General features: G+C 47.4%; 1 protein-coding gene across 8 annotated transcripts in view; it reads left to right on the top strand.

The window, feature by feature from the left end:
- The window catches only part of nav3 (neuron navigator 3), a 131,340-nt gene that overhangs the window by 90,104 nt on the left and 16,504 nt on the right, over positions 1 to 24,732 (top strand). For 5 of the 8 annotated variants that reach the window (XM_062483755.1, XM_062483753.1, XM_062483750.1 and 2 more), the window contains 12 exons: positions 12,915 to 13,032; positions 13,408 to 13,690; positions 14,294 to 15,032; positions 16,240 to 16,671; positions 16,963 to 17,004; positions 18,994 to 19,151; positions 19,278 to 19,463; positions 19,597 to 19,649; positions 20,364 to 20,384; positions 20,914 to 20,937; positions 21,590 to 21,613; positions 21,858 to 21,935. In XM_062483755.1, the coding sequence (XP_062339739.1) occupies positions 12,915 to 13,032; positions 13,408 to 13,690; positions 14,294 to 15,032; positions 16,240 to 16,671; positions 16,963 to 17,004; positions 18,994 to 19,151; positions 19,278 to 19,463; positions 19,597 to 19,649; positions 20,364 to 20,384; positions 20,914 to 20,937; positions 21,590 to 21,613; positions 21,858 to 21,935 (2,158 nt within the window). The remainder of the gene's footprint in view (positions 1 to 12,914; positions 13,033 to 13,407; positions 13,691 to 14,293; positions 15,033 to 16,239; positions 16,672 to 16,962; positions 17,005 to 18,993; positions 19,152 to 19,277; positions 19,464 to 19,596; positions 19,650 to 20,363; positions 20,385 to 20,913; positions 20,938 to 21,589; positions 21,614 to 21,857; positions 21,936 to 24,732) is intronic. The other 3 variants (XM_062483751.1, XM_062483752.1, XM_062483757.1) reach the window with 3 other exon arrangements.

The following is a 24,732-nucleotide window of genomic DNA, read 5'->3' as shown; positions in this document are numbered from 1 at the left end:
GCACAAACCAACTCACTGATAACAGGAGGTCTATACTGCCAACAGGTGTTTGAGTATAAAATATTATACTCAAACATAGTATACTTACCATTTATAAGTACAAACATACTTACTTAGATTCAAATTATGTGAATATTCAGAGTCAGTACATTATATATAAATCCACTTGTGTAGACAATGAATATCTGTGAAGCTTTGTCTGCTTAGGACCATTGGTTTGGTATGCCGGTGAGCTGATTACAGTATTCTGCATCCTGTCCCTGTCAGTAATATCCTTCAGAATGTCCGGGGTGGGTTCAGAACCCTGCTATAACCTCCTCGCCCTGTCAAATGATCCCTCGTCTGCCTGTCAGCCTGTCAATCACACAGGCAATCTGACAGGCAGAGACAGAGGCGTCTGACGTCCAGACCTTGTTTTCCCTTCTTTTCCATTTGAAAAGACACAAGCGGAATTCAGAGCAGCAGCTTTAATTCTGCGTGTTCCATGTGGGTCTGTTGGGAGATGGGATATCTGGACTCTGATCCCTGCTTGTCTGGAGGGGAGAGAACAGGATAGAGATCAAGGGGGATAAAGATGCTTTCCTGCTATTCGCTTTTTCCTGCTTCTCCTCTGCCTTTCCCCCCTTCCTCCTCCTCCGCCCTTCCTTCCTCTCCTCCTCCTCTTCTTCTCCTCAACCTTGGCACAAAATCCTTCAAGTTAAATAAATACAAAGGATAATTTCACATTTTCTCACAGCAAGACAGCTCTGAGGAGGTGATACGTGCTACTGTGACTTAGTGACTGAGGGAAGTTGAACAATCAGGAAGGTCTTTATGTTTTTGGCCACGTTGACCAAAACAACTCTGCTTCGTTGGTTTCTCAGTGTCCTGTTTATCTTCTATCAGTAGTTCACTTCAAGTCACCTGGCCTTTAGGTGACACTCCAGGCCTACATCACTGTGTCTTCAGCGAACAGATGTTCAGCAAACATTAAATTGTGGAATAGGCACAAATATATGCACTACTGTATGTATTGGCCAAGTACATATCATGTCATGTACATACTTGTCTCTTTCCCGGTAAATTATGTATTATTCATTTTACTCAGATTGTTTACATTTTGAGTCTAGTATTTCCCTCACACACATTGCTCCCTGGCCAATGACAGCAGCAACTAATTGAGAAGATAAACACACACCCATCCCAGAATCCTCTGCAGACTGGGATAGAAGTATAGACACCCCCCCCCAAGTTTCTCCCAGGAGGAGGGAGGGGGTGGGGATTGGAGAGAGAGGGAGAAAAGGGAGCGATGAGAGAGAGACGGAGAGAGAGTCAGACAGAGATTGAGAACGAGCGGGAGAGAAGGAGAGCGAAAGGGGAAGGAGAGAGATGTACATAAACAGCTCCTGTGGGGCTCATTACCTTTCATGGTTGCGTCTGGCCAAACAACTCCCCTGGAACGCGAGGCTGTTTCATCCACATCGCCTGGGCTTCTGTTCAATTCATCTCAATTCATCTGATTGGGCATAATAAGTAACATGAGAGAGGGGACTGGCAGCAGTCTGTGACTGCTGCCAGTCTTCTGTGACAGAGCTAAATCTAGCTAACACCGAACACGTGCACAGAATACACGTATGTAGTTCATATGGTGTGTGAAAAGTTCAAGAAAATCACAATTTAGTTTGGATCTGTCCTTGAATGATGGGGAGCCTGTTAACTACTGTTATATAAAGGTGCATCCTTACAGGATGACAACAGAGATGCGAAACTTCTCTTCACATAATGATGTTGTCCTTCAATACATCACGTTAACAAGTTCAGCCGTCCACTCAGTGAAACCCCATGAGGGTAAAAACAAGGCAACTTCAACGAAACAAAGACTTGACACATCACCAAACACAGACTTGACCGTCAACGCTGCGTTGTCATGACGTCTCCCACCAGGTGTTCACTTTGGTTAGCGTTTCGCAGAGGCTCCGCGCCCACCACCGAGAGGTGGGCAGGGAGACAAAGGCTCCGCTCACGCTCAAGGTGATTCACATGAAGGAGAAGGAGGTGGCGAGAGGCAATGATTCAGCCACATAACACTTTGTGTTACAGTATTCCCTTTTCTGAGTGGCTTCAGAGACTGAAAGAGTTTCTGCTGCATCACTTTCCGGCCTTGAGGGTGTGGAGTCAGACAGGAAATTGCAATGGAAGAATATTTGTTCTTTCTACAAACTGAGTTTTGTTCTAATTAGCAGTTGCCAGAACACTTCGTATGTGCTACAGTAGTTACACAAGATAATACCAAATCTATAAGACCATGTCAAATTTGACAACCTAATGACACATGCTGATGTTGTGCCTAATAAGAAGATAAGAACAGCTTGTGAATCTCCTAGGTTCTCTCTCTCACGGCACAATGATGAATTCAGCCGCGGCTAAAAGCCCCATCTCTAAAAATACCCGTGCTATGCATCATAAATGAGCGAGTGTCGTGGCCCTACTGTCAGGCAGGCCGCTGAGGCTCGGGCGGTGTCTCTCTCTCTCTCTCTCTCTCTCTCTCTCTCTCTCTCTCTCTCTCTCTCTCTCTCTCTCTCTCTCTCTCTCTCTCTCTATCTCTATCTCTCTCTCTCTCTCTATCAGGCTCCCCGCTCTCTGCAGGAGCATGAATAAGTAAAACGGCACCCTGCTTTTAGCGTCCTTGTGTGTGAGAGTATTCTCTTTCTCTCTAACTATCTTTCTAGTTCTCTCTCTCCCTCTTTCTCTCCCTGGCTCTCTTTCTCTGTCTCTCTCTGTTTCTCTCTCTAGCTCTCTCCTTCTCTGTATCTCTCCTTCTCTCTCTCTCTCTCTCTCTCTCTCTCTCTCTCTCTCTCTCTCTCTCTGTCTCTCTCTGTGTCTCGACCACGGGAACCCAGAGAACTGGACAAGTACTGGCTGCTGGCTCTGCAGTTCTCTGAAAAGGAAGCTTTGGGGGATTTGTGTGTGTGTGTGGTTGTGCTTTGGGTTAAGGAGCAGGCACACTAATTGTTGCTGTCACTTGAAAGAGACAGGAGAGTCTGGGTCCACACTGCTGAAGTAAGCAGTTAAGGGATTTGTTGGGGCTGGCTTTTGCAGAGTCATGGGCCATGGCAGTTATTATATAAGTGGTGTGCTTTTGGTACTATTCCTCTGTGCTAGGCCAAGGGCACAACTTGAAAAGAAGAATGTCCTCGATCACCTCCAGTCTCAAGTACTTCTCAATACCGTGTCACAGCTTTTTCTTCAGTTGTTCAGAATGTGTTACTCTGCTTCTTAGGCAATTGTTAGAAGGCCCGTTTCCCCATCACACACCAATTATCCATCTTTGTGTAACCAGGCTCAGTGGTAAACACTGTTGTACTTTGAAGCTTGTTTTTCTTCTTATATTTAATATTCACTGGCACTAGTTCAATTTTAATCTTTTCATTTTGCAACAGTAATTATTATCCTTCATCAGAAAAATATACCCAATTTTCTCTGGCTCAAAGTTACCAAACCATTATCCATACTAATTATGGTGGAAATTATTTAGCAGAGTCAATTTTAAAGGAAAAGTTGGAGATTTGGGGATGGGGATTGTGCACAGGCTGGGAGTGGGTGTTATACATGATGACAAGCATGTCATCATGTATAACATGATGACATGCTTGTGGTAGGATAGTGTCCTGAAGCAGAGCTAGTGCTGTCAGAGGACCACGTGTTTATCTAGGCCTGGATCACCCTGAGGAGCCTCGCTCCTTCCATATGTTCATCTCCCATTAATCACTGTGCTGAGTCTGGCACTGGGGAGAGGATGTACACACACCCTCTACCCCCCACTTCCACACACTCTAAAAGTGTCTGCTACTGGGTATCGTCCATCCAACTGTCCCTGTAGCTGACTGGACTGCCAGACTACAGGGGTCGGGGCTGGAGGTGAGGGGGCTGGAGGTGAGGGGGCTGGAGGTGAGGGGGCTGGAGGCGAGGGGGCTGGAGGTGAGAGGGCTGGAGGGGAGAGGGCCGGGGGAAACACCTGCTGGAGGACGACATGGTTGTCAGTTCCTTGACCGATGACCACTGACATACGATCAAGGTGGCTAGAGAGAACTGTCATTGAAAGAGCTTGTGGTTCCCCAGGGTCGAGGGGTTGGGGGTGGTGGCTGGGGGCTGGAGGCTGGAGGCTGGAGGCTGGGGGCTGGGGGCTGGAGGCTAGGGGCTGGGGTAAGAACAAAGCAAGTTGTTCTCACAACTATAAATAAAAACGGTATACATTTTTTATTTATACTATCCTACCTTAGCAACACTAAAGTCGTAGTCTATTCCTCCATTTATGTTGATTTATGGGAACACCATCACAGGATGGGATGATTCATAAAATGATTACCTAAGGATGAGTTCATATGGTGACATAGTTAACATCCACTGTTAATGTTCTTTCCTGTATGTGTCATAGTTATACACTGATACCAGTCCCATGCTTGCATGTCATCTGCAGTAGGTCAACAGACGTCATCAGTAACAATACCATGATAGTGACTGCATCAGAACCATGACATCACCTGCATCAGACAGCTGATCTGACCTCGCCCCTGTGCCTCTGTGTGTTGCACCCTGTCTCCCCCTGTCTCCCTCTGTCATGTCAACTCCTCTCCATCTCCCCGGAGGTGTCCTGGCGTCTCAGTGGAGAGACTGCCTTCTCCCAGATCTCCCCTGTCTCCTCACCACCTCCCCCCCCCCCCCCACCCCGTCTGTGCACAGACCTGCACAGACCCCCTGCCAAGCTCTTGAATGCCAAAGCAGAGCAAAGATCGTCAACGGTTTGATGTGCCAAATGTTGTCTTCTCACCCCGCCACCCCACCCCAGCCCTGCGCACCCCATCCCACCCCTCCCCTCTGCACCCCCAGGCCAGGCAGCAGAGGGGAATTGGCTTATCTATCATCCTATTTATCCAAGATGCCAGTTCCAGGGAGCAAGGTCTCTGCGGGACTGAGTGCTTTTTTTTTAGTAGTCGCATTCAGCTAGGAGGACAAAGTTATTGATCTGAATTGTGGGTTTAGCTGGGTGGCGTTGAAGCAAACTTTTACCAGCTGCAGATGCAGTTGCTCTTGCTTTTGTAATGTAATAGGGAATCTAAGTTATTACTGAACAGTGTTTGCAACTCTGCAGAGAGGGGAACAGTTTATGTGTAAGTCATAACTCGATGGTGGGTAAATTAAGCTGACGAGTCCAGGAATCCTTCAACAGTACAATGGAGAGATCTAGTGTAAGATCAGAATCTTAGAAATGGTATCCACGTCCGCAGTTGGGTCTTTTATTATTTAATTGATAAATGTAAGTGCCGGACACTCCCATAATCTTCTATGTTTCAACACACCAGACATAAAACCACTGAGACGTATCGATAGCACTGAAGAAGGATCGCCGTACGAGTCACAGAACCTCAAACAGACAGTCTGACATGCCTCATTAGTTTGAAAGGAAGGATATTGACAAGCTGGCATTTGGCAGGGCCTGCTGGCCTCTCTCGAATCAATGCCGAGTCATGATAGCAAATATGGCCGCTGTGAGCGTTATGAGAGAGTCTGTGACAAACATCCTAGTGAGTTTGTTTAACAGTGGACATCAGGATCGATCCTCTTGGAAGATTACTACTCCACCACAGGGATAAACAGCTACTTTGGTCATTGTTGTAGAGATTTGGTTCTCATTAGTGTCCTTAGTTACTATAATTCATTTAATGTGTCCTGTAGGGGTTTAAATTGAAGAAGATAAAAAGTGTCCTACAGTAGTAATGATCTTCTTTTCAGTATCACAGGGAGGGTTTTGGGGGTGTTGTTGTCGAGACAGCTGAAGCCTGCCTCTTGTTGAGCACGTTCATGTGTTGCACGGATCTGTTTCAGACATTGCAGTTTTGAAATAATTACCTTGTATGATTGCATTGATTACGAGAGTCAGTATCGATGAGCGTTTTTAGATAAGAATCAGACAAGGTCAAATGATTGTTCATTAAATTGACTGCCGCTTTGGCTGGCTCCGTTGTGAATTATAGAAATATAATCATATTTAGCGATGCATGTTACGGAGTAATTACAGTGCTGAATATGGGCCTTTGTGGTTGTCTTGATCAAAGACATGATTCATTAATTTCCTAAATAAGAAATCACATGGATCGAGAGAGAGAACGATACCTTCTGTCAAAAAACTTGATCTGAATGATCTTACACGGAATGACAACAATGAAAAGCTAAAGTGTATTATATGTTGATATCAGTAGCAGCCATTACACTTGTATGTAGGTATTGTAGTGAGAACAACGATATCTTTCTTAAATGTTTCTTAACACACACACACACACAAACAAACCCTTCCTCATCTATTTTAGCACACAGAGTTGTAATTCCATTACCCTGAGGAGCCTGGAGGGTGGGGTTTGTCTGTGCCAGGACAGAGGATCAGAGCTGCTTTGTGTGTATGTGTGCGTGTGTCTGCGTGCATGCATGTGTCAGTGTGTCTGGGTGTACATGCGTGCGGTCTGTGAGTGTGTGTGTGTGTGTCCGACCAGGTCTCCTAGGGTACCCACACAGTGTGTGTGTGTGCCACAGATGGCTTGGGGACAGACAGCTGGGTGACCTCGAAGATGCCCCTCCGACTGGGCCAGGCTGACTGCCAAGCATTATGGAAAACCCAAAGCCACCACGATTCATGTTTTCACCAAAGCCTGTTAAGGGGATACCATGTGCTTCTTTCAAGGAAGTGTGAGGCAGTTTAGACTAACTGAGCCATATTGTAATCTTCGGTCTTGAAGCTGAAACAGACTAACAACATTGTGTCTTCTTATCCACCGTCCAAAGATGACGGCAGGGGATGGAAGTGCCCTGACTGAAGAGAGCCTCTCATGGTTCTGGTATGGTTGTGGTTTGCTGGTTTGGAGAAGACATGCTTCCATAGAGCCTGTAGCAGCCCAGGTCCTGGCCAGCAGACTGAGCCTGTAGGGAACAATGCTGAGGGAGACGACTTACTGTCTGGCTCCTGCGGCACCAGTCCTGTTCCATTTTCTGTTTCTGCAAGGTCACTCTCTTTAATTGAGCTGTGCTGCCGTTGAATTGGACTCTGCAGGCAGGGGTTGTGTTTGCTGAGTGCCTTTGTCACTGTCAGAAGGGAGGGGGCGTTAGTCATGCTCACACTTTGAAGCAAAGTGATGGACTTGTAAATGGAAGATCTTTGGTTGTTTGTCATTAGGGCTCCCATTTGGACAGATTTCCCTCTTGCTAAACCCCCCCCCCCCCATACACACTGTACACACCCATTATACCGTTCCTGTCTCCCTTATTCACTTCCCTGTGGTCCCTAAATAAGAGCTTTATAAATCATGCCTAGATGAATCTGTGTGGACAGTCAGAGCAGGGCAAGGCTGACTTCCGTATTATTCATGAGCTAATTCTGCAGTCGCGCCGTTACGACATACCATAGTCTGCCAACGCTTGTCCCCCTCTTGTCTCTCGTCCTCTCACGGATTGATCCTCTTTTATTGTTGTTCCACTCGCCATTAACCCTATGCCCCCCACCCACCCCCCCCCCCCCCCCCCCCCCCCCGCTGACAAGGGCGCTGATTGGTTAAGGAGAAGCATCTCTTGAGCTTGCTGTTGAGTGGTTGACAGGGCACCTCGAGGGGAGGGGTTTGGCGGGAGGGGGAGCTGAGAGTGGAGGGTGGGGTTCGAGGAGGAGAGAGGAACGGAGACTGGAGTGGTGCTGTGAGGTCTCTCTTTCTCTCTGGGTCTCTCTCCATCTCTCCCTGTATAGTACAGTTGTGTCCCAGTCAGCTGCTCAGCCAGACTGGCTGGCAGGTGGGCTTGAACTGGCTGGCTGGTTCTAGAGGTGCACTAGGACAGACAGGCAGACAGGCAGACAGGCAGACAGGCAGACAGGCAGACAGGCAGACAGGCAGACAGACAGACAGACAGACAGGACAACACCACCGGAAACCAGACCTAACCAAATGCCACCTGTTAGGACAGGCCAGGTAGGAACGGGCTTGGACTATCCATCTTGGAGGAGAGGTGAGTCCTGAAGAAGGAAGTGTACTGTCTCTCTCTATCTCTCTCTCTCTCTCTCTCTCTCTCTCTCTCTCTCTCTCTCTCTCTCCGTCATTACATCCCTATATCTCTTCCCCTCCCATCCCTCTCTATTGATTTCTGTACCTTTGATGTGCGTTGGAGAGCAGTCTGGTTGACTCCCTCTGACAGGCCAGTTTGCAGCCGGGCTTTGTGGACTTTGTCAGAGTCAGGGGCTAAGCTGGCTCAGTAGTGTCGGCTGAGACGGAAGCACAGTAACATTGATTAGGGTCATTTTGCCGCTGGTGGTGTGTTTTCTGATGTGTAATTGCGAGAGCCTTAGGGCTCAATAGCATTAGTGTGGGATTATAGGAAGAACGAAACGTTCCTCAACGTATTGCTAATCGGCCCCATTATGTCCTTTCGCACGTGTGTGTGTGTGTGAGTGACATTACGAACACGGATTTGAATGGTGTTCAAAGTTTCTTGTCCCTCTGTGTTGAATAGGTGTTGATTGTGGATGTGTTTCTGTACCCGTCTTTGTCATCATGAAACCAGAAGGTTTAGTAGCACTTTGGTGTTGCCTTCTATTGCATTTCCAGTGGTCTGTTTGAATACATGATGAGTTCACTCAATTATACGTCCAGTCACTATTGATTATTTATGAAATCCTTTTAATTTATGAATATGACTCGGGAGCCTTGACAGTAACCATGCTCTAATAAGATGTTTTGTAGCTTCCGGCTTTAAGTTGTTTCGTTTTAAAGCTAGAATGATTTTCAAAGGAAGCAACACATCAACTGGGAAATGAATAAATATGTGATTGAAGTCAGCTTGTCCTGGTGCTGAAAATCTAGGAAAGAATTCTCCATTGTAACTTATGCTCATCTTCTTCCCTGATGTGGGAGTTTGCGTTATTACGCAAGAGCTGCTGGTGGCAAAGGTTGCATGCGGCTGTTTACGCTGGCCACATCTCCACACCCGCGCCACAGCACCAGCTCCAAACATGGATTCCCTTCTTTGTTCATATTTTCTCCGTCAAGCATTATTCATCCTCTTCAGCCTTCTTGCATGCATCAGATAGTAAAGTTTGATATAATATGCTGTTCTTACCCAATGCTTGCAGTGGGCGACGTACAGTATTGAATATTGTATGAGGCGATGTTGTCATGGTTGAATGCAGCAACCACATTGCACTCAGGGGTTGGGAAGTATGTGCCACCATGACAGTATGAAACAGCAGCAATCACAGTAAACACAGCATCCACTGGAACAATGGTAGGTTTAACTGGCCCACCTGTGGTAAGTACTTTGTCAAGGGATACTCATGGGGTTGCCATGACGCTGACTGTAGTGAGTCAGCAGTCTTAATGGCTCACCACCTAGAGATGCAGGGCTAGAACTGGCCCTCTGTCTCCCTTGAATCCAAACCGCTCTATGCACATTTTCTTACTGTTTATTGAAGATGCAACAGTATGTTTACTTTTTGCATCCTTTATTTATGAAGCATCCTTTATTTATGTTGGATGCAAACTGCTCATATTCTTCACTCACCTCTTCTCAGGGATGGGCGGGGGGGGGGGGCGGGGGGGGGGGGGGGCGGCGAGGGGGGGGTATTTGGTACATCCGCTTGTCTTGTCTGGTATGCTAACCCAGGGGAGGGGAGGGGGAGGGGAGGGGGGAGGAGAGTGGTCCCTCGGCTGCCTGTCAGAGCCATCAGAGATGCGTCAGTCAGAGCCCGGTGCCAAGGGAGACGCCTTAATAAAATATTCAGCTCAGAAATACAGGCATGCTCTCAGGACAGCCTTCAGGGCTCCTAGTCCTGGGGATGTGCTTGGCTGCTGTGGGCCAAGGTGAGCTGGGTTCATGAATATTGTTGTTCTTCTGTGAATCCATTCATACTGTATAGTTATTTTGACAATAACACTGACAAATCAGTGTAGTTTATCAGGGATGGGTTAAGCTCAGTGGTAGAACATCTGACTACAAATGAAAAGGTCACAGGTTCAAATCTCTCCCTCTGTCACTATAGAGTGAATCCAGATTACTTAACTTAAAAAGAATTCCCTCAAGAAAATCTTCATTCTTGCAGATGGAGAGACCATTTGTGATGTGAGAGAGAAGAGCATGTGACCTGATCAGTACTACTGAAGGTCCATCTGTGTTTCATGCATTTGCTGTCGGGATTTAATTACCGAATGCTACATTTAACTTCTTGGAGCAAACTCTTCCAATCTGATGGATGGCTGGCACTGAGTTGCTGCACATTCATCATAGCATCTCTAAAGTTGACTGTAGGTCTGGGATTCATTCCACACAGAGTTTTGTCTCCACCCTCCTCAATTGTATTTCACAAGTTGAATTAGAGAGTTGATAAGTCAGCTGTTTGTCTTTTGGCAAGGGTCACTTGACAGTTCCCAAAACTGGCCTTCTGGAGAGCAGCCAATGCTCTTGGTCAGTGAGAGTGACAAGCTCATTCTTTTAGTGGGTGTTAGATTTGTCTCATTCCTTGCTCCTGTCTGTGAGCTGATGAAGGTAGGTCACCAGGGACATTGAGAGTTTTTTAGGGACATCAAGTTTTTGTACATTTTATCTATTTAGCAGAGTCTTATCCAAACCGACGTACCATAGTGCATCTCGAAACACATACACGCTTGGAAATTTAAATATTTTGAATATTTCTGTTCTGTCTCAGACAGTGTGTAGTTGGAACCCTGCAGAGGTCATTTATTTCAACACGTGACGATTCAATCATTTGCTCGGACAAAGAGCACCTCCAAGACTCCTCCCTGTAACAGCTGCAGAAATGAAATGGTAAAATGATCAGTTGCACACAGCAAATGAGAAATATCCTATCTTGAAAGTACATCTGGACACAGACCATTGGCAATTTATAGATTCAATGTATTCTGAAACTTAGATGGTATATAGCTAAGTCAGTTTATATTTTGACGTAAGATTGGGGGAATTCAATAATATTTTAGGCCTTCGATTTTTATTTGCAGTTAAAATGTTTCCCTAGAATTGAATCTATTAACTGTCTGCACTGTGGGACCAGCGATGTGAAATAGTAGGGAACACATATTAACCACTTCTGTTAGGAGAAGTGCTGTCCTGCTAATCTGAAACCATAGTGGAATTCAAACTTAATCTCACAATTTCAGAAAAATCAATACCAAAAGGTTCTAACAATTCAAATATAATGACTGTACTTTTCCATAAATGCATGTTTGGATTTAAATCAACACTAGTAAAAACACAGGGAGAATGTTTCCGTGAAGATCAGACTTCTAAAAACCAATTGGACTGTTTGGGTTGTGGAGTAGAGACATTTTCACAGAGCGAGACTGTTGCATAACCAACTGAATAATTGAACTATATTGAAATCACATGATCTAACTCTAATATGAATAGCGCAGACCCCTCTCAGAAGTACGACACAAGATGAAAAATCAATACCGCCTTGGTTTTATTTCTGCGGAGAGGCAAGATGTGCTCATCCACTCGATTCAAACCACAGCGCAGAGCAACGCCCACACGCACCGCTCCCATCATCCAATATTAGCCTTTCAGAAGTCATTATTTTCTAATTTCCAGACTGTCAGTTGGTTTCATCTTTTTCTTCAATGAATTATAGATGCCAGGGGAGAAATGATGATCGCGGTCTAACATTTAATCAACCAACCATCCTAATGCTGGGCCTACTGTCACTTTGTGAGGGATTCCATGCCAATCTAAAATATGTGAAAGAGTTTAGCTGCCTGGTCTTGAATAGGAACGACAATTTTGGCTTTGTCTGAAGTGCTAATTTTGGAGGTTTAATTCTCCTTCAGGTGTTTGCATGACGGGCACCAAGGCTGTGCTTGGTTGGCTTGTTTCATTCCAGATCTTGGTGGTGCTCTCGGTGCTGCTGAGAGGCACAGAGTCGCTCTCCGTGGAGACTCAATCTGAAGTCGAGGGAGATAATCACATTCCCATTGTTAATTAAGAGCAGGGACACACGCACAGCGATGAGAGCGCAGACGTTGCCCTGGCAACCAACTGTGTGTATAGACAAACTGGATGCGTGTGTGGGTGTGGGTGAGTGTATGACAGACACACAAAGAGAAGAACACTAATGCATCATATGATTGAGATTGATTTATTAGGTGTGACAGGAGAGGGAAAGAGAACTGTGAACAGCATGAAAAAAGTTGTTGGAAATGATCCCAGCTGTACAATGCCTCTGATTACCACAGACGACTGCATGAAACGTGATCAGGACCTCATATAAGGGGAGAAACACCACTAATGCTGTGAAGTCAATATGACTCTAATGAGGATTCACAGAGGGCCACTGTTGCTCAATGGTGCAATTAACAAGAAGAAATGATCAAGCATAGATGAAGGAGGAGGTGATTAGGAGTGGACTGGATCCGCCCCTGCAATGGAGCGTGCTTATTTCCAGAACATTCTTCAGTCCTCAGGGATCTGAGGGGCTGGTAATAAGGGGGTGGAGTGGGCTAGGGAGCAAGGCTAGCAGGTTAGGTACAGTGGGAGGCTGCATCTGCAAGCTTGAGGTGGGTAGCCCTCTGTTGCTGCTAAACGGAAGACACACCAAAGAGTTGATTCAACAAGATGTGGAGTTGGTGGAAACATGGGAAGATTACAATGTGGGGGTTGAGAAGGAATGATGGATAGATTTCTTAGTTTTTTGTGTATTCTACCCTGACAGTTTTTTCTTTGTCCCTGTTTCCATCTCTCTCTCTCTCTCTCTCTCTCTCTCTCTCTCTCTCTCTCTCTCTCTCTCTCTCTCTCTCTCTCTCTCTCTCTCTCTCTCTCTCTCTCTCTCTCTCTCTCTCTCTCTCTCTCTCTCTCTCTCTCTCTCCTTCTCTCTCTCTCCCTCCCTCTGTCTGTCACAGTTGGGATGACAGCAGTTCGGTAAGCAGTGGTCTCAGCGACACTCTTGACAACATCAGCACGGATGATCTGAACACACCTGCTTACTCCGGCAGCACCTCATCCTCACGCAAGAACAAGGTAGTACTGAGACCCTGTAGTTCAGAGTGTTATTAGTCACCCTTATATCCACAATACAGAATCACATGATGGCATAATCAACAGCATATGTGAAGAACGAACATAAATCTGGCGTTTGTTATATTCAACTATTTTCCTACAATGCTAGGTTGTTTTGTATCTTCACGTGTTGGCTTAGCGGTCCAGGGGAAGTCTTTGGAAAGTAGGGTAAAAATAGCCACATAGCTTAGCCCGCACCTATGAAATACTGAACAGATTGAGCTTTTAAGAGACTCTGGTATAGATTTTGTTGATTAGACTCATCCTCACTGGGTGTGTGTATTTGGGTGTGTGTGTGTTTCTGTGTGTGTGTGTGTGTGTGTGTGTCTGTCCCAGAAGGGCTCACACAAGCAAGCAGAGCATGAGGTCAGCAGCAGCTGGGCCGGTGCAGAAGATCTGAAGAAGGTGGACGAGGAGCTGGACATCACCATGGATCCTGGCTCCAAGTGGAAGTCTTCCTCCTACACCTCCTCCTCCCCAGCAGGCCAGAGTGAGGACCCAGGCCAGAAGAGTGCTCTGCCCATGTCCCAGACCGGCTCCTGGAGGAGGGGTATGACCGCCCAGGTGGGCATCACGCCACCTCGAACCAAGGGCACCTCTGCCACCCTGAAAACCCCTGGTATGACATTTCCTCATCGCCTTGTTGTTTTTATTGTGTTTTAGTGCTGTGTTCATACACTGAAATGCCTGTTTGAATGCCGGCTTTAGTCTGTGACAGGATGTGTGGGCCTAGAAGGGCTGGTTGATATGAGGACATTCCTTGGCAAATCGATGATGTGAATTGCATTTGTGGATGTACAATCAGATTAGTCGTAAGGTAATCCGTTTTCTTCCCCTTGAAGTTTCAGCCAAGTTTGAAGTTAGGTTGTGTGAGGTTGCAAGTCAAGCTACACCTGAGACTTTTCCTCTAGTTTTTGGTTCATTCAGCAAGTTTTCAAGGTTTGGCTAGGATTAGAATTGCTTTCCAATTTTGCTGAGCTTTGTAAAAGAAAATTGGCACAGATTGTTGGCCAGTGTACACAGGGATTTGGCACACCTGCCCTTGCCCGCTTTACCTGTGTAGGAGTGTAGGTGACAGTGATGACTTAATTTATTTCGGGAAGAAATGCTGTCGTTGACCTCACCTCTGCCATCTGCCCTGCAGAGTTCTGAACCAGCCAAGCATTTTGAGTAGGCCCAGGTGTTAGCCCGTTTGTTAATGGCAGTGTTGTTTTATCGACAGGCAAAACTGATGACGCCAAGGCCTCCGAGAAGGGCAAGGCCCCCTCCAAGAGCTCGGCAGGCATCCAGCGCTCGCCATCGGATGCGGGCAAGAGCAGCGGCGACGAGGGCAAGAAGCCGCCCTCAGGCATCGCCCGCCCCCCGACCACCGGCTCTTTTGGCTATAAGAAGATATCCGGGCCCTCGGGCACCCTGATCACCTCCAGCGGCGCCTCCCTCGCCAGCGGCTCCGCCACCCTGGGCAAGGTGCCCAAGTCCTCCGCCATCGGGAAGGGCGCTGGCATCGGCGGGGGCCGTAAGACCAGCCTGGACGGCTCCCAGCCCCAGGACGATGGCGTGCTGTTGGGCTGCGGGGGATCCAAGGTGCCCCTCCAGTATCGCTCCCTGCCCCGGCCGGCCAAGTCCTCCAGCGGGGGGGTGGCGGTGGGCGGGCGAGGCGGCGGCGGCGGGCACCGTTCCAGCTCCTCCAGCATCGACTCCAACGTCAGCGGGAAGTCGGCGGGCGGAGGAGGGGCGGGCGCGGCCGGCGGAGCGAAGCGCAGGGATGCTGGGAAGGTGGGCTCCGGGCGCTCCAGCCCCATCACCATCAACCAGACGGACAAGGAGAAGGTGGGCGTGTCTGAGCAGGACGCCGCCGGTCTGTCCACCTCACCCAAGTCGAGCCCCACCTCGACGGGCCAATCAGGCCTCAGGCAGCCTGGCAGCAAGTACCCTGACATCGCCTCGCCCACCTTCCGCAGGTAAGACAACATAACAACTCTACATAAACACAGTTCACAAATTCACAAATTCAGTTAATTCCCCTCAGGAGAAATTGCCATATTTTCCCTGCTGGTTACTTTATATTCAGACTGTAAGTACAATGGGATGTTTAGCTGTAAGAAGATGGAGGGATAGAGGAAGGTGTGTGTTAGCTGATTAGTGATGGTCCCGTCTGTCAGGTACCATGAGGGGCTACACTCGCTTGAGGCAGTTACGGAATAATGATGTGTTGTTTGCGGAATGCAGCAAGGTTTTCCCTGCACTTTCACACATGGACACACACCTACACACACACACGCACACACGCACAGAGACACACACACAGACACATACTCCCCCGACAGTTTCTTGAAGCTCCAAAGCATCCGTTATCTTTTAAAGTGTAAAGTTTTCCTAAGATAATATGTATGAAGAAGATAAGAAATATATATAAAAAAGGATAATTTAATCAAACTCCCCTACAAATAAATGAGTCATGATGAGGTGCCCCCTGGTGTCCGATAGACAATACTGCAGGAAGACAGGGTAGACAAGCAGCAGATCGGATGGAGACAAGCGTTGATTTGCCATTTACCATAGGTCAGACTAGTCAGACTCTCCAACTCTGATTGGAGCAGACGAGACAGGAGCGTCCACGCACCCAAACACCCCCTCCTCCCCTCCTCCCAAATCCCCCGAGCCCCCATCATTAAAACTCAGGCCACACACGTCCAGACAACGACAACACCTCCCTCCGCCGTGTCCAGGCGCCAGCAGTCAGCTGTGATCTGTTTCCATCTCCCCCTGGAGACAGGGGTCACCTCTTAATCACCGAAACCAGTTTGACGTTAGGAGCCCACAGACGTTACAGAGAGCAGCCATGCTGCATGCGTGTGAGGCGAACAGTGTCGAGCAGCCAGACAGCTTGGCTGATTAGAGGCGTGGAGGTCGCAGATGTAGGAACGCCGTCGCTGGGTGAACAACAGGCGGCTTATTACAGGGAGCCGGCAATCATTGTGTTGTTATCTCATAAGCCCTCGTCATTGACTGCGAAGGTCACAAATGGGAGTTTGATTCAGTATTTGTTAAAGGTGAGCTGGAAAAGGAGGGTGTGTGTGTCGCCTGCTGCTGTTGCATGGCAGGAAGTCACTGCCAGTCTAAAGTTTAGCGCCTGTGATTCACCTTGCCCATCTCTTTCTCCCCCAGATTGTTTGGCACCAAAGCCAGCAGCAAAGCTAGTTCCCCAGGCACGCCCGATTCAGGGAAGTGCCCCTCGGCTTTGGGCAGTCCTCACGGTACGTTGGCGCGCCAGCCCAGCCTAGACTCCCCCTCCTCGGGCACAGGCAGCCTGGGCAGCGCGGGCGGGCAGAGTGGAGGCAGTAGCCCGCTCTACGGCAAAGTCCCAGACCTGGGCACAGACTCGCCAGCCTCCAGCCCAGCCTCGGGTCTCTCCCTGCCCTCCAACGCCCGCCCCTGGCCTGCCAACCTCAGCAGCTCCTCAGCGGGCAGCAAGGACACCCTGAGTTGCCAGAGCATGACCAGTCTGCACACCAGCTCCGAGTCCATAGACCTGCCCCTGGGGCACCACGGCCCCAAAGTCACCCGGACCGGCAGCGTCAAGTCCACGCTCTCCGAGGGGTGAGTGGAGAGCATGCAGGGTTTTGGTTTGGTCTTAGCTCAGTGTGTAGGCCGACATCTCACTGCTGTCATAGGGTTGTTTGCATGCTGTTTGGTTTCACTCTCAGGTTTATGTCGGGTTTCTGAGAATGGTATGGGTGTTTATTGCTCTCTGGAGTCTGTGTTTTGTCCAAACTATTCCTTTAATGGTGGAGAAATTATAAATCGTTCTGTACTCTGTAGAGAAGTAGATTTTAAAGATTTACGTCTCTTTTTGTTGTTCTAATGTTATTGTTTTCTGTGTTTTAACAGCATGCCTCTTGACAGAAACACACTTCCCAAAAAGGGACTAAGGTACTTCCATAATCAACCTGGTTTTCTTCTATGTTCTAATGTGCATTCCCTTGTGTGATCATCTTCTTGTGTTTCTGACAAAACTCTCTTTGTGTTCATTAATTATCATATTGGTATTGTAAAGCAATTTGATACAGATACAGGATTATATTGGACATTTAACGCAGATCCTCTTGCAGATAAGCCAGGTTTATGAAAGGCTTTGGGGTTAGTGTGGCCAGAAAGTTGGAAATATTCAAAAGTGGTCAAAATAGGTCATAGTGTACTATCACACTCCTTATAATCCATTAATGTAGGTTGTCGATAAACAAGGAGGATGAGGAAGAGAGGAGAGGAGGGGAGGAGGAAGAGAGGAGGAAGAGAGGAGGAGAGGGGGAGGGGAGAGGAGGAGGAGGAAGAGAGGAGGAGAGGGGGGAGGGGAGAGGAGGAGGAGGAGGAAGAGAGGAGGAGGAGGGGAGAGGAGAGGAGGGGAGGAGGAAGAGAGGAGGCGGAGGAAGAGAGGAGGAAGAGGAGGACAGATTAGTACCAGTATTCTCTACATGAGAGTATGACAGACACGGGCACGGTATTTGAAGACACCACAGCCCATAATAAGCTGACCTGGGCAGACGGTGGAGTTGTGGCAGCCGTGGCTCTGCTGGCTCTCCCCGAGGCAGGGCTGGCCCCCAAACCTGGCGGGGGGGCTGCTGCACCTCCTGCTCCGCACCAACACCCCGGCACACCCCTCACACCCCGACCAGGACGACCAGGGACTCCATGAGTAGTTGTTGCAGTTGGTGTTTTGTTAAAGTGTGTTGAGAGATTCACCCTTAAGAGTCTTTTAGATTTTAGTCTCTGCAGCCCACAGAATTACAGTGATCCCATAGTTAATAGGTTCTGTCGAGCAGCTATTTGTTGACTCATCTTTTTTAGACTACTACTGTCAGTAGAAGGGCAGCCATTTTGAGTCAAGTTTCCATTACCCTCACTCCAAGAACCAGAGCCTAGAGATGTGTCGACCCGTTCAAGAGGTGGGTTGGCGAGAGAAAGACAAAGCTCTCTCCATCCATCACTGTCCACCTATCAGTGGAACAAATAGCTTTTTTTTTCAATTACAGGGCCGGACTATGTGTAGTCATACAGACACAGAACATGTTTTGGTCGTTTGAAAAGCCCCTTTACTGTCACTTCAGTAATAAACTGGTGCTCATAGAGGCGGGTTGACAACACACATAGAAGGCTTAATTCTCCACAGAGATCTGGTGTAAAGCAGGGTTTCTACTTGCCGTAGAAGACGACCAGAGGTTTACCTCAGTCCCACGGATGGTCCTGTTGTTTTGGCATTTAAAGCAGCAAATTGCCTCTCAAACCGGCACAATATACATTTTGTGATGCAGAGCAAGCAGAGCCTTACCCATCTTGTGCAGGTTCCCTTCCCTCTCCTTTCCTGGTAGAGAATTAAAATCATCCGTCAATTGCATGCATAGCTGGCCCTTTCATGAATAGCTAAAACACACAGAGATACCTGCTTCCAACAGACAAATGGATGTCAATCCGAAAAACCTTGTCTGATAGAATTCACAGTTCGGAATTTCATTCAGGGGAAATGAGTGTAGGTCAGTTGTGACAAGCTTAGTAATGTGGGTGTCTAAAGGAGTCCATGTTGAAAGGATGAGCGTAAACTCAATTATGGCCCTGGAAGGATTAGGAGCGGCTGTGATAAAACAGGCCACTGCTGGAGAGACAGGAGCAGACAGGGTGTGAGGGAACTGTCTCTAAAGTGTCAACTAAGTGACTGTGAAGAGTGTGTGTGTGTGTGTGTGTGCACAATCATTTGTGAATATGTCTATCATGCTGTTTTCATGCTCTCACATGTTCTTTTCATGATGACGTTGTGTGTTAACACAACACCAGTGCATGTCACTCTGACACACCTTATCAAAACCGTAGTCAACATAGACACCCATAGTCGATTTAGCATGACCCCCCTCTCTCCCCCCACCCCCCCAGGTACCCTCCTTCCTCCAGGCAGGCATCCCACGAGGAGGGGAAGGAGTGGCTGCGCTCCCACTCCACAGGGGGGCTCCAGGACACGGGGAGCCAGTCTCCCATCTCCCCCCCTGGAGCGGCCTGCACCACCGTGGGCAAATACCACTACTCCAACCTGCGTAAGCTACACCCCTGTTTCCGTGTGAATGCAGAACCCATATGGGTCCGTATGTGGGTTCTGTTCTTTGGGTCTGTCACCTGTTAATGGGGTGTGTGTGTGTTACTGTGTGTGTGTGTGTGTCCAGTGAGTCCCACCAACATCAGCCCGTACCCCGGATCCACCAGTATGAGCCGCTCCAACAGCATCCCGGCCCACGACTCGTTTGAGCTGTACGGGGAGGGTCACCCGCTGGGCGGCAGCGCCACCTCCCTGGAGGAGCGCCCGCGCGGCATGAGCCGCTCCGGATCCTTCCGGGACAGCACTGACGAAGGTGAGCCTCGGAGGATTTGTCTGTGGGCGTGTGAAAGTGTAGTATCCATGTGATGGGGGTTCATCATTCTTTGTGACTCTCTCTCTCTCTCTTTCTGTTTCTCTGTCTGTTTCTCTCTCCCTGTTTCTCTTAGTGCATGGTTCCTCTCTGTCCCTGGTGTCAAGCACATCCTCCCTCTACTCTGCGGTAAGTGGTGCCCAACTTTTTTCTCTCGCGTTTGTTTCTATAGAAGAGAAGCAAAGTTTTTCAGAGAAACTCTAGTTACTTGGAGTTAAAGGGTTTTTTAGCACCTTTAACCCTCCAGTAGCTATGATAAATTAGCTTAGAGGTCAAAATCTATTATTGCTCTGCTCCACCTATCTTCTGTTTCACAGGAAAGTTCAGAGAAACTTCAGTGGAATTTGTTTTACAGACTGGATAGTTTAATTTTTGAGACGTTGCAATCAAGCATGAAATATTATTGTTGTCATCCATTCTTGTCATGTTTTATGGTGTTCAACCTTTTAATGTATTTTTGTCTAAGAACTGGACCACTCCTGCATGCTCCACTTATCATTTGTGTTTGATTTAGCGCTTCTCTGTTTGCCATTTGTCTTCATTTCTTCTCATCTTTGGCATCATTTACCTTTTAAATAGTTTTTCATATCATCGTATATCACACATAGCCCTTTTATTTTCCAAACTCTAAATCATCATCTGATTTGAAGCTACAGGAGAGCTGACATCAATCACTTAAAAAATCACTTAGTCATAATAAGGCCATAGGTGATAACCAATGAGAATGCTTGGCTAACAAAAGAGTCAGAACCCCCTTCCTCTGTTGTCAGAGGGTTGTGTTGAGTGGCCGTGGTTACTATGGTTACCACTTGCTTGAACCCGCCCCGTTTTCTTACATTCCAGGTGCTATTCTATCTGGACAAGGTAAAAGACTGTGCTGTCTGCTCTATGATGTCTCCACACAGACAAGTATCCTCACCCCATGCTGTAGATTAATGTGGCACCTGAAATGGGTTCCAATATGGTGGACATTTTTGGGGGTTTGGTGTGCAGGATAATCCATTTTGTTTTGTTTATAGCTATATATTTAACTGTCACTCAGTTTAATAGTACTGGTACAGTTTGGTAAACAACCTAGGGCAAAGTTCATTTAAAATGACAACAAAACCGATAACTGGTAAATGTAATGATGGTTCCATTTTATCCTCTTCTATCATCTATGGCCTTTTGGCTCATGCATCATTCTCAACATGACATCTAACTTAATGTTGGTACCTCAGTCTTAGTTCACAGTTAAGGAGGGGGAATTACTAAAGTAAACTAGCTCTTATTGGGGGTCCTAAAGTATGATATTAAAATTCATATAAACATGTTACATGTTTTAACTGTGATAAATATTGTTTATGAACTCAAATAAGCACTTTTTAACAATGTATGCTTTTCTCTCATCCAGACCGAGGAGAAAGCCCATTCTGAGGTAAGAGGTTAAACTTTAAAAGTGAAAGTTTCTGTCTGTGTGTTGGTTTGTCTGTGTTTCTAGTTGTGTGTGTGCGTTATCTCTGTAACAGTGTGTGCAGCTGTATAGCAACTCTCCAGAACTACAGTTGAGTAGGTGGTCTCTAACAGACCCATAATTAAACATGCCATCATTATACCACACAGACAGTACTGCAAGTGATGGTACTGTACAATGACCTGGAATTGACCAGGTTAAAGCAGTTTAACCCTATGTTGCAATGCTTTTCATGCGGCAGTCATTTCAAACCTTTCTTGCTTTCACCAAACCCAGACAGCACTTTAATGACCTGTAGCACACAGCCTGACATGGACAAACACTACTCCTACACCAAACTTCTTCCTCTCCTTGTTGTCAGTTTATACCCCGCTACATTGCCTCGGTTTATGCCGAGGTTCTGTTCTTGAGTCACTTCTGCCTGGTTGTGTTTGAATTCACCTGTGTCCTTGTAAGTGTACTAATTTGTCCAAGATCTGCCTCTGTCTTCAAGTCTTCTACCAAGACAGAAAGAACTGTACCGACTCTGTAATAACACTCTCTTTCCCATGACATCTGCTGTTTGGAGAAAGCATGCAACATAGAGTTAATATGTGCTCTTCTCTTTTCAACCAAGGGCCAAACTGTCCAAAACACCACGGTAAACACTCATTTACATTCACGCTTTAACACATTGTTTTATACTGTGACACTTAACCAAAGACTTCTTCTTAGCGCCAGTGCTACGAGAGGGTGTTCATTCCTCACCTGAAATGTCATGTTCATATTTTATTATGAAAGGCCATCATCTGCCTGATCTGTCTCATACCGAGGTCTGCATTGTTGTCGCAAACAAAACGTGACTGTGAAGATGATTCGGGAATGTTCTCTCCCTCCCGACACAGCAAATCAGGAAGCTGCGTCGAGAGCTGGATGCGTCCCAGGAGAAGGTGGCGACCCTCACGTCCCAGCTGTCAGCTAATGTGAGTGTGATTACGTCAACAGACACAAAGACACCGCCGTCATGGGAAGTCTGGCCGCCTCTGGGGTCCTTCGCATCCAAGCCCTGACAGAAAAAGTTTTAGGGAAACGTTGTCTTTGCAATCCTTTTGAATGTGAGGCTTTGAGACACCCACTAATTCATTTTCTCTCACACTGGGAGTATTCAAGCTGCGATCTGTGTGTATGATTGTGTGTGTGTCTGTGTGTGTACGTGTGTCTATTTGAGACTTCACGTGTGTGCACTTCTTATGAACTGCATTGATGTCAGGGATTTGAAGGTTGCGCGTGGAGGCGACTTGTTTACCAAGAGTTGTTCTGGGAGGATGTTGCACCCAGCAGGGTGTCTGCATAGAGCGACCTGGCAACGCTGATTCATCAAAGCTCAGAGAGGGGGAGGGAGGGAGCCGAGATATTTTAGTCCGTTTCAGAGAGGGTCTTTTGGGGTGAAGAGAGCCCAACGCCTGGCTGCTTCTGAAAAGATGGAGGCTACTGTGTCTCAGCGTGGAGTGACTGATCAAGCGCGGAGCAGAAAGGCATTCTCCTCGGTTGACTGCCTTTGTTCCCAGAGAGATTCAAAGGTAGACACTCCACCGTGAGGAAACGGTGGAGATGTAAAGTGCACCAGTGAAGTCATGCTGATGGCTTTGTAGAAAAGTTGGATCGTTCGGGTGGTCTAATGACTGAGACCTCTCCATGAGACTTCTCTGTTTCTAGCACGTTCCTCTGGTGGGTTGGAACGTCGTTCCCAGGCTTTCAACTATGTTCCTGCTCCCTTGGCCCTGGTAGGAGCAGGTAAACATATCCACACAACTCCTGACTGAATGGACCTAACTGAAGAAGGGCCAGTCTAAGATTGGAATTGTAACATCTTGATCTTCTTTAACTTTTTGGGGGCATTTAGGATGAAGGCAGAATCTAAGAGTAGCAGAAGATTAATATCTGAGTCTCTAACGGTGCCCTTTCGTGATCCGTTGTGTATATAACAAGACATGAAATACATCCCTGAATCTTCTTCTTCCGTTTTGAAATGATGGAAGGGTGGACGGGATACACCCTGCCGTGTGGGCGTAGCTTGCACGAGACTCCTGATCCCAATCTGTAACAGCAGGGGACTGGACTGTGGAAATGTCAGCCTCCACAGACAGGCACACACATGCACTCATGCACACAAGCACGCATGCATGCAAGCACGCACATCTACACACAGACACGCATGCACACAAAGCCCAAAGAGGGTGTCTCAATCCAAGCTTTCTCTGCCCGTGCTGTGCCACAGGGAGAGCAGGCTAATGTAGTCGGTCTCTCCGACTACATTACTATACAACCGACTACAACTACTATGAGTTCTGGTCTCTCTTCCCCCCAGAGTTTCAGTGCTACATTGTGCTCTGACTTTCTACGAGGCTGTGTTTCATGTGGCAAGGTTAGAGGCCAGTGGACGTATGTGGCGATGACATGTTTAGAGGGTGCGTGTGTCTGTAGACACACTATCTGGAATAAATGAATACATTTAAATCCTCTTTAGGGTGTGAAACTGCTCTTTCATTGGAGGGATCTGTGGTCTGCTGATTGAGGTCATAGTAATTACATCTGTGACTCGCCTTAAAGAAACTTATTTACTGGTGTAGTTTCCCATTACACACTGTCAAAGTAATTATGTTTGTAAGTAAACATAGAACTTTTTGAATATTTAATGTTTCTTATGGATGCCTACTAGTAAGTAAAAATGGACTGTACATCAAACAAGTATTTTCATGTGCAGTGAGGTATGTAATCAGGATTTGGGGAAAATAATTGAAATGAGTTTCGTATTTCTTTGTTTAATCCGAACAAAGCAGAAAGAGAAAAACAAGCATCCTGAAAAACGAATAAAAAAAAAGATAAAAGGAACTAGCAGCCGAAGCGGCTCAGTATTGTACCAGGTGGCTCTGTTCTCTGGAAGGATTATCTTCCTGGCCTTGGCTGTCATTAAAATGGGTTTTAAGAGTTCAAGCTCATAGGCGTCTGTGTAGCATGTCTCCCCCTCCCTCCCTCCCTCTCTCCCACCTCCCACCTGACTTTTACCTCGGTTTCACCTTCTGTCACCCCCTTTCTTTCTCTCTCTCTCCCCCCTTTCTCTCTCTCTCTCTCTCTCTCTCTCTCTCTCTCTCTCTCCTCTCTCTCTCTCTCTCTCTCATCTCTCTCTCTCTCTATCTCCCTCTCTCTCTCTCTCTCTCTCTCTCCCTCTCTCTCTCTCTCTCTCTCATCTCTCTCTCTCTCTCTCTCTCTCCTCTCTCTCTCTCTCTCTCTCTCTCTCTCTCTCTCTCTCTCTCTCTCTCTCTCCCTCCCTCCCTCTCTCTCTCTCTCTCTCTCTCTCTCACACACACACTCACCCTACCCTACTACATAGCCTTACATTATCCCCCTATTTCTCCTTGTAGTGCTTAGGTATTTAGCATAGCCGTAGCGTATGACTCGGAATAGTGCTGTCCTGCTGTGTGCCGTGTACTTTTTCCACACACACACACACACACACACACACACACACACACACACATGTGTAAGTCCGTCAGGCTAGAGAGGTGTCAGGAGGGCTCAGAAGATGTCCTTTTCGTCAAGCAGCAGTAAGGGCAGCTCACTGGCCGGTTCTCTGGTCTGGCCCACTCTGAACCGCTTACCCAGGACCCCAAAAGAGACCGCCTGCCGTGGGTCGTAAGGGTCAAGAGAGCCTGGGGGCTCACCTCCAGGACTGCACAGACGGCCCAACAGCAGGACGTATGGGCGCCCGCTCAGCCCTAC

The sequence above is a fragment of the Osmerus eperlanus genome, chromosome 17 (genome assembly GCF_963692335.1).
Source record: "Osmerus eperlanus chromosome 17, fOsmEpe2.1, whole genome shotgun sequence".
NCBI classification, from domain to species: Eukaryota; Metazoa; Chordata; class Actinopteri; order Osmeriformes; family Osmeridae; genus Osmerus; species Osmerus eperlanus.
The sequence above is the reverse complement of the archived record's forward strand: the minus strand, read 5'-3'. Positions and strand labels throughout refer to the sequence as shown.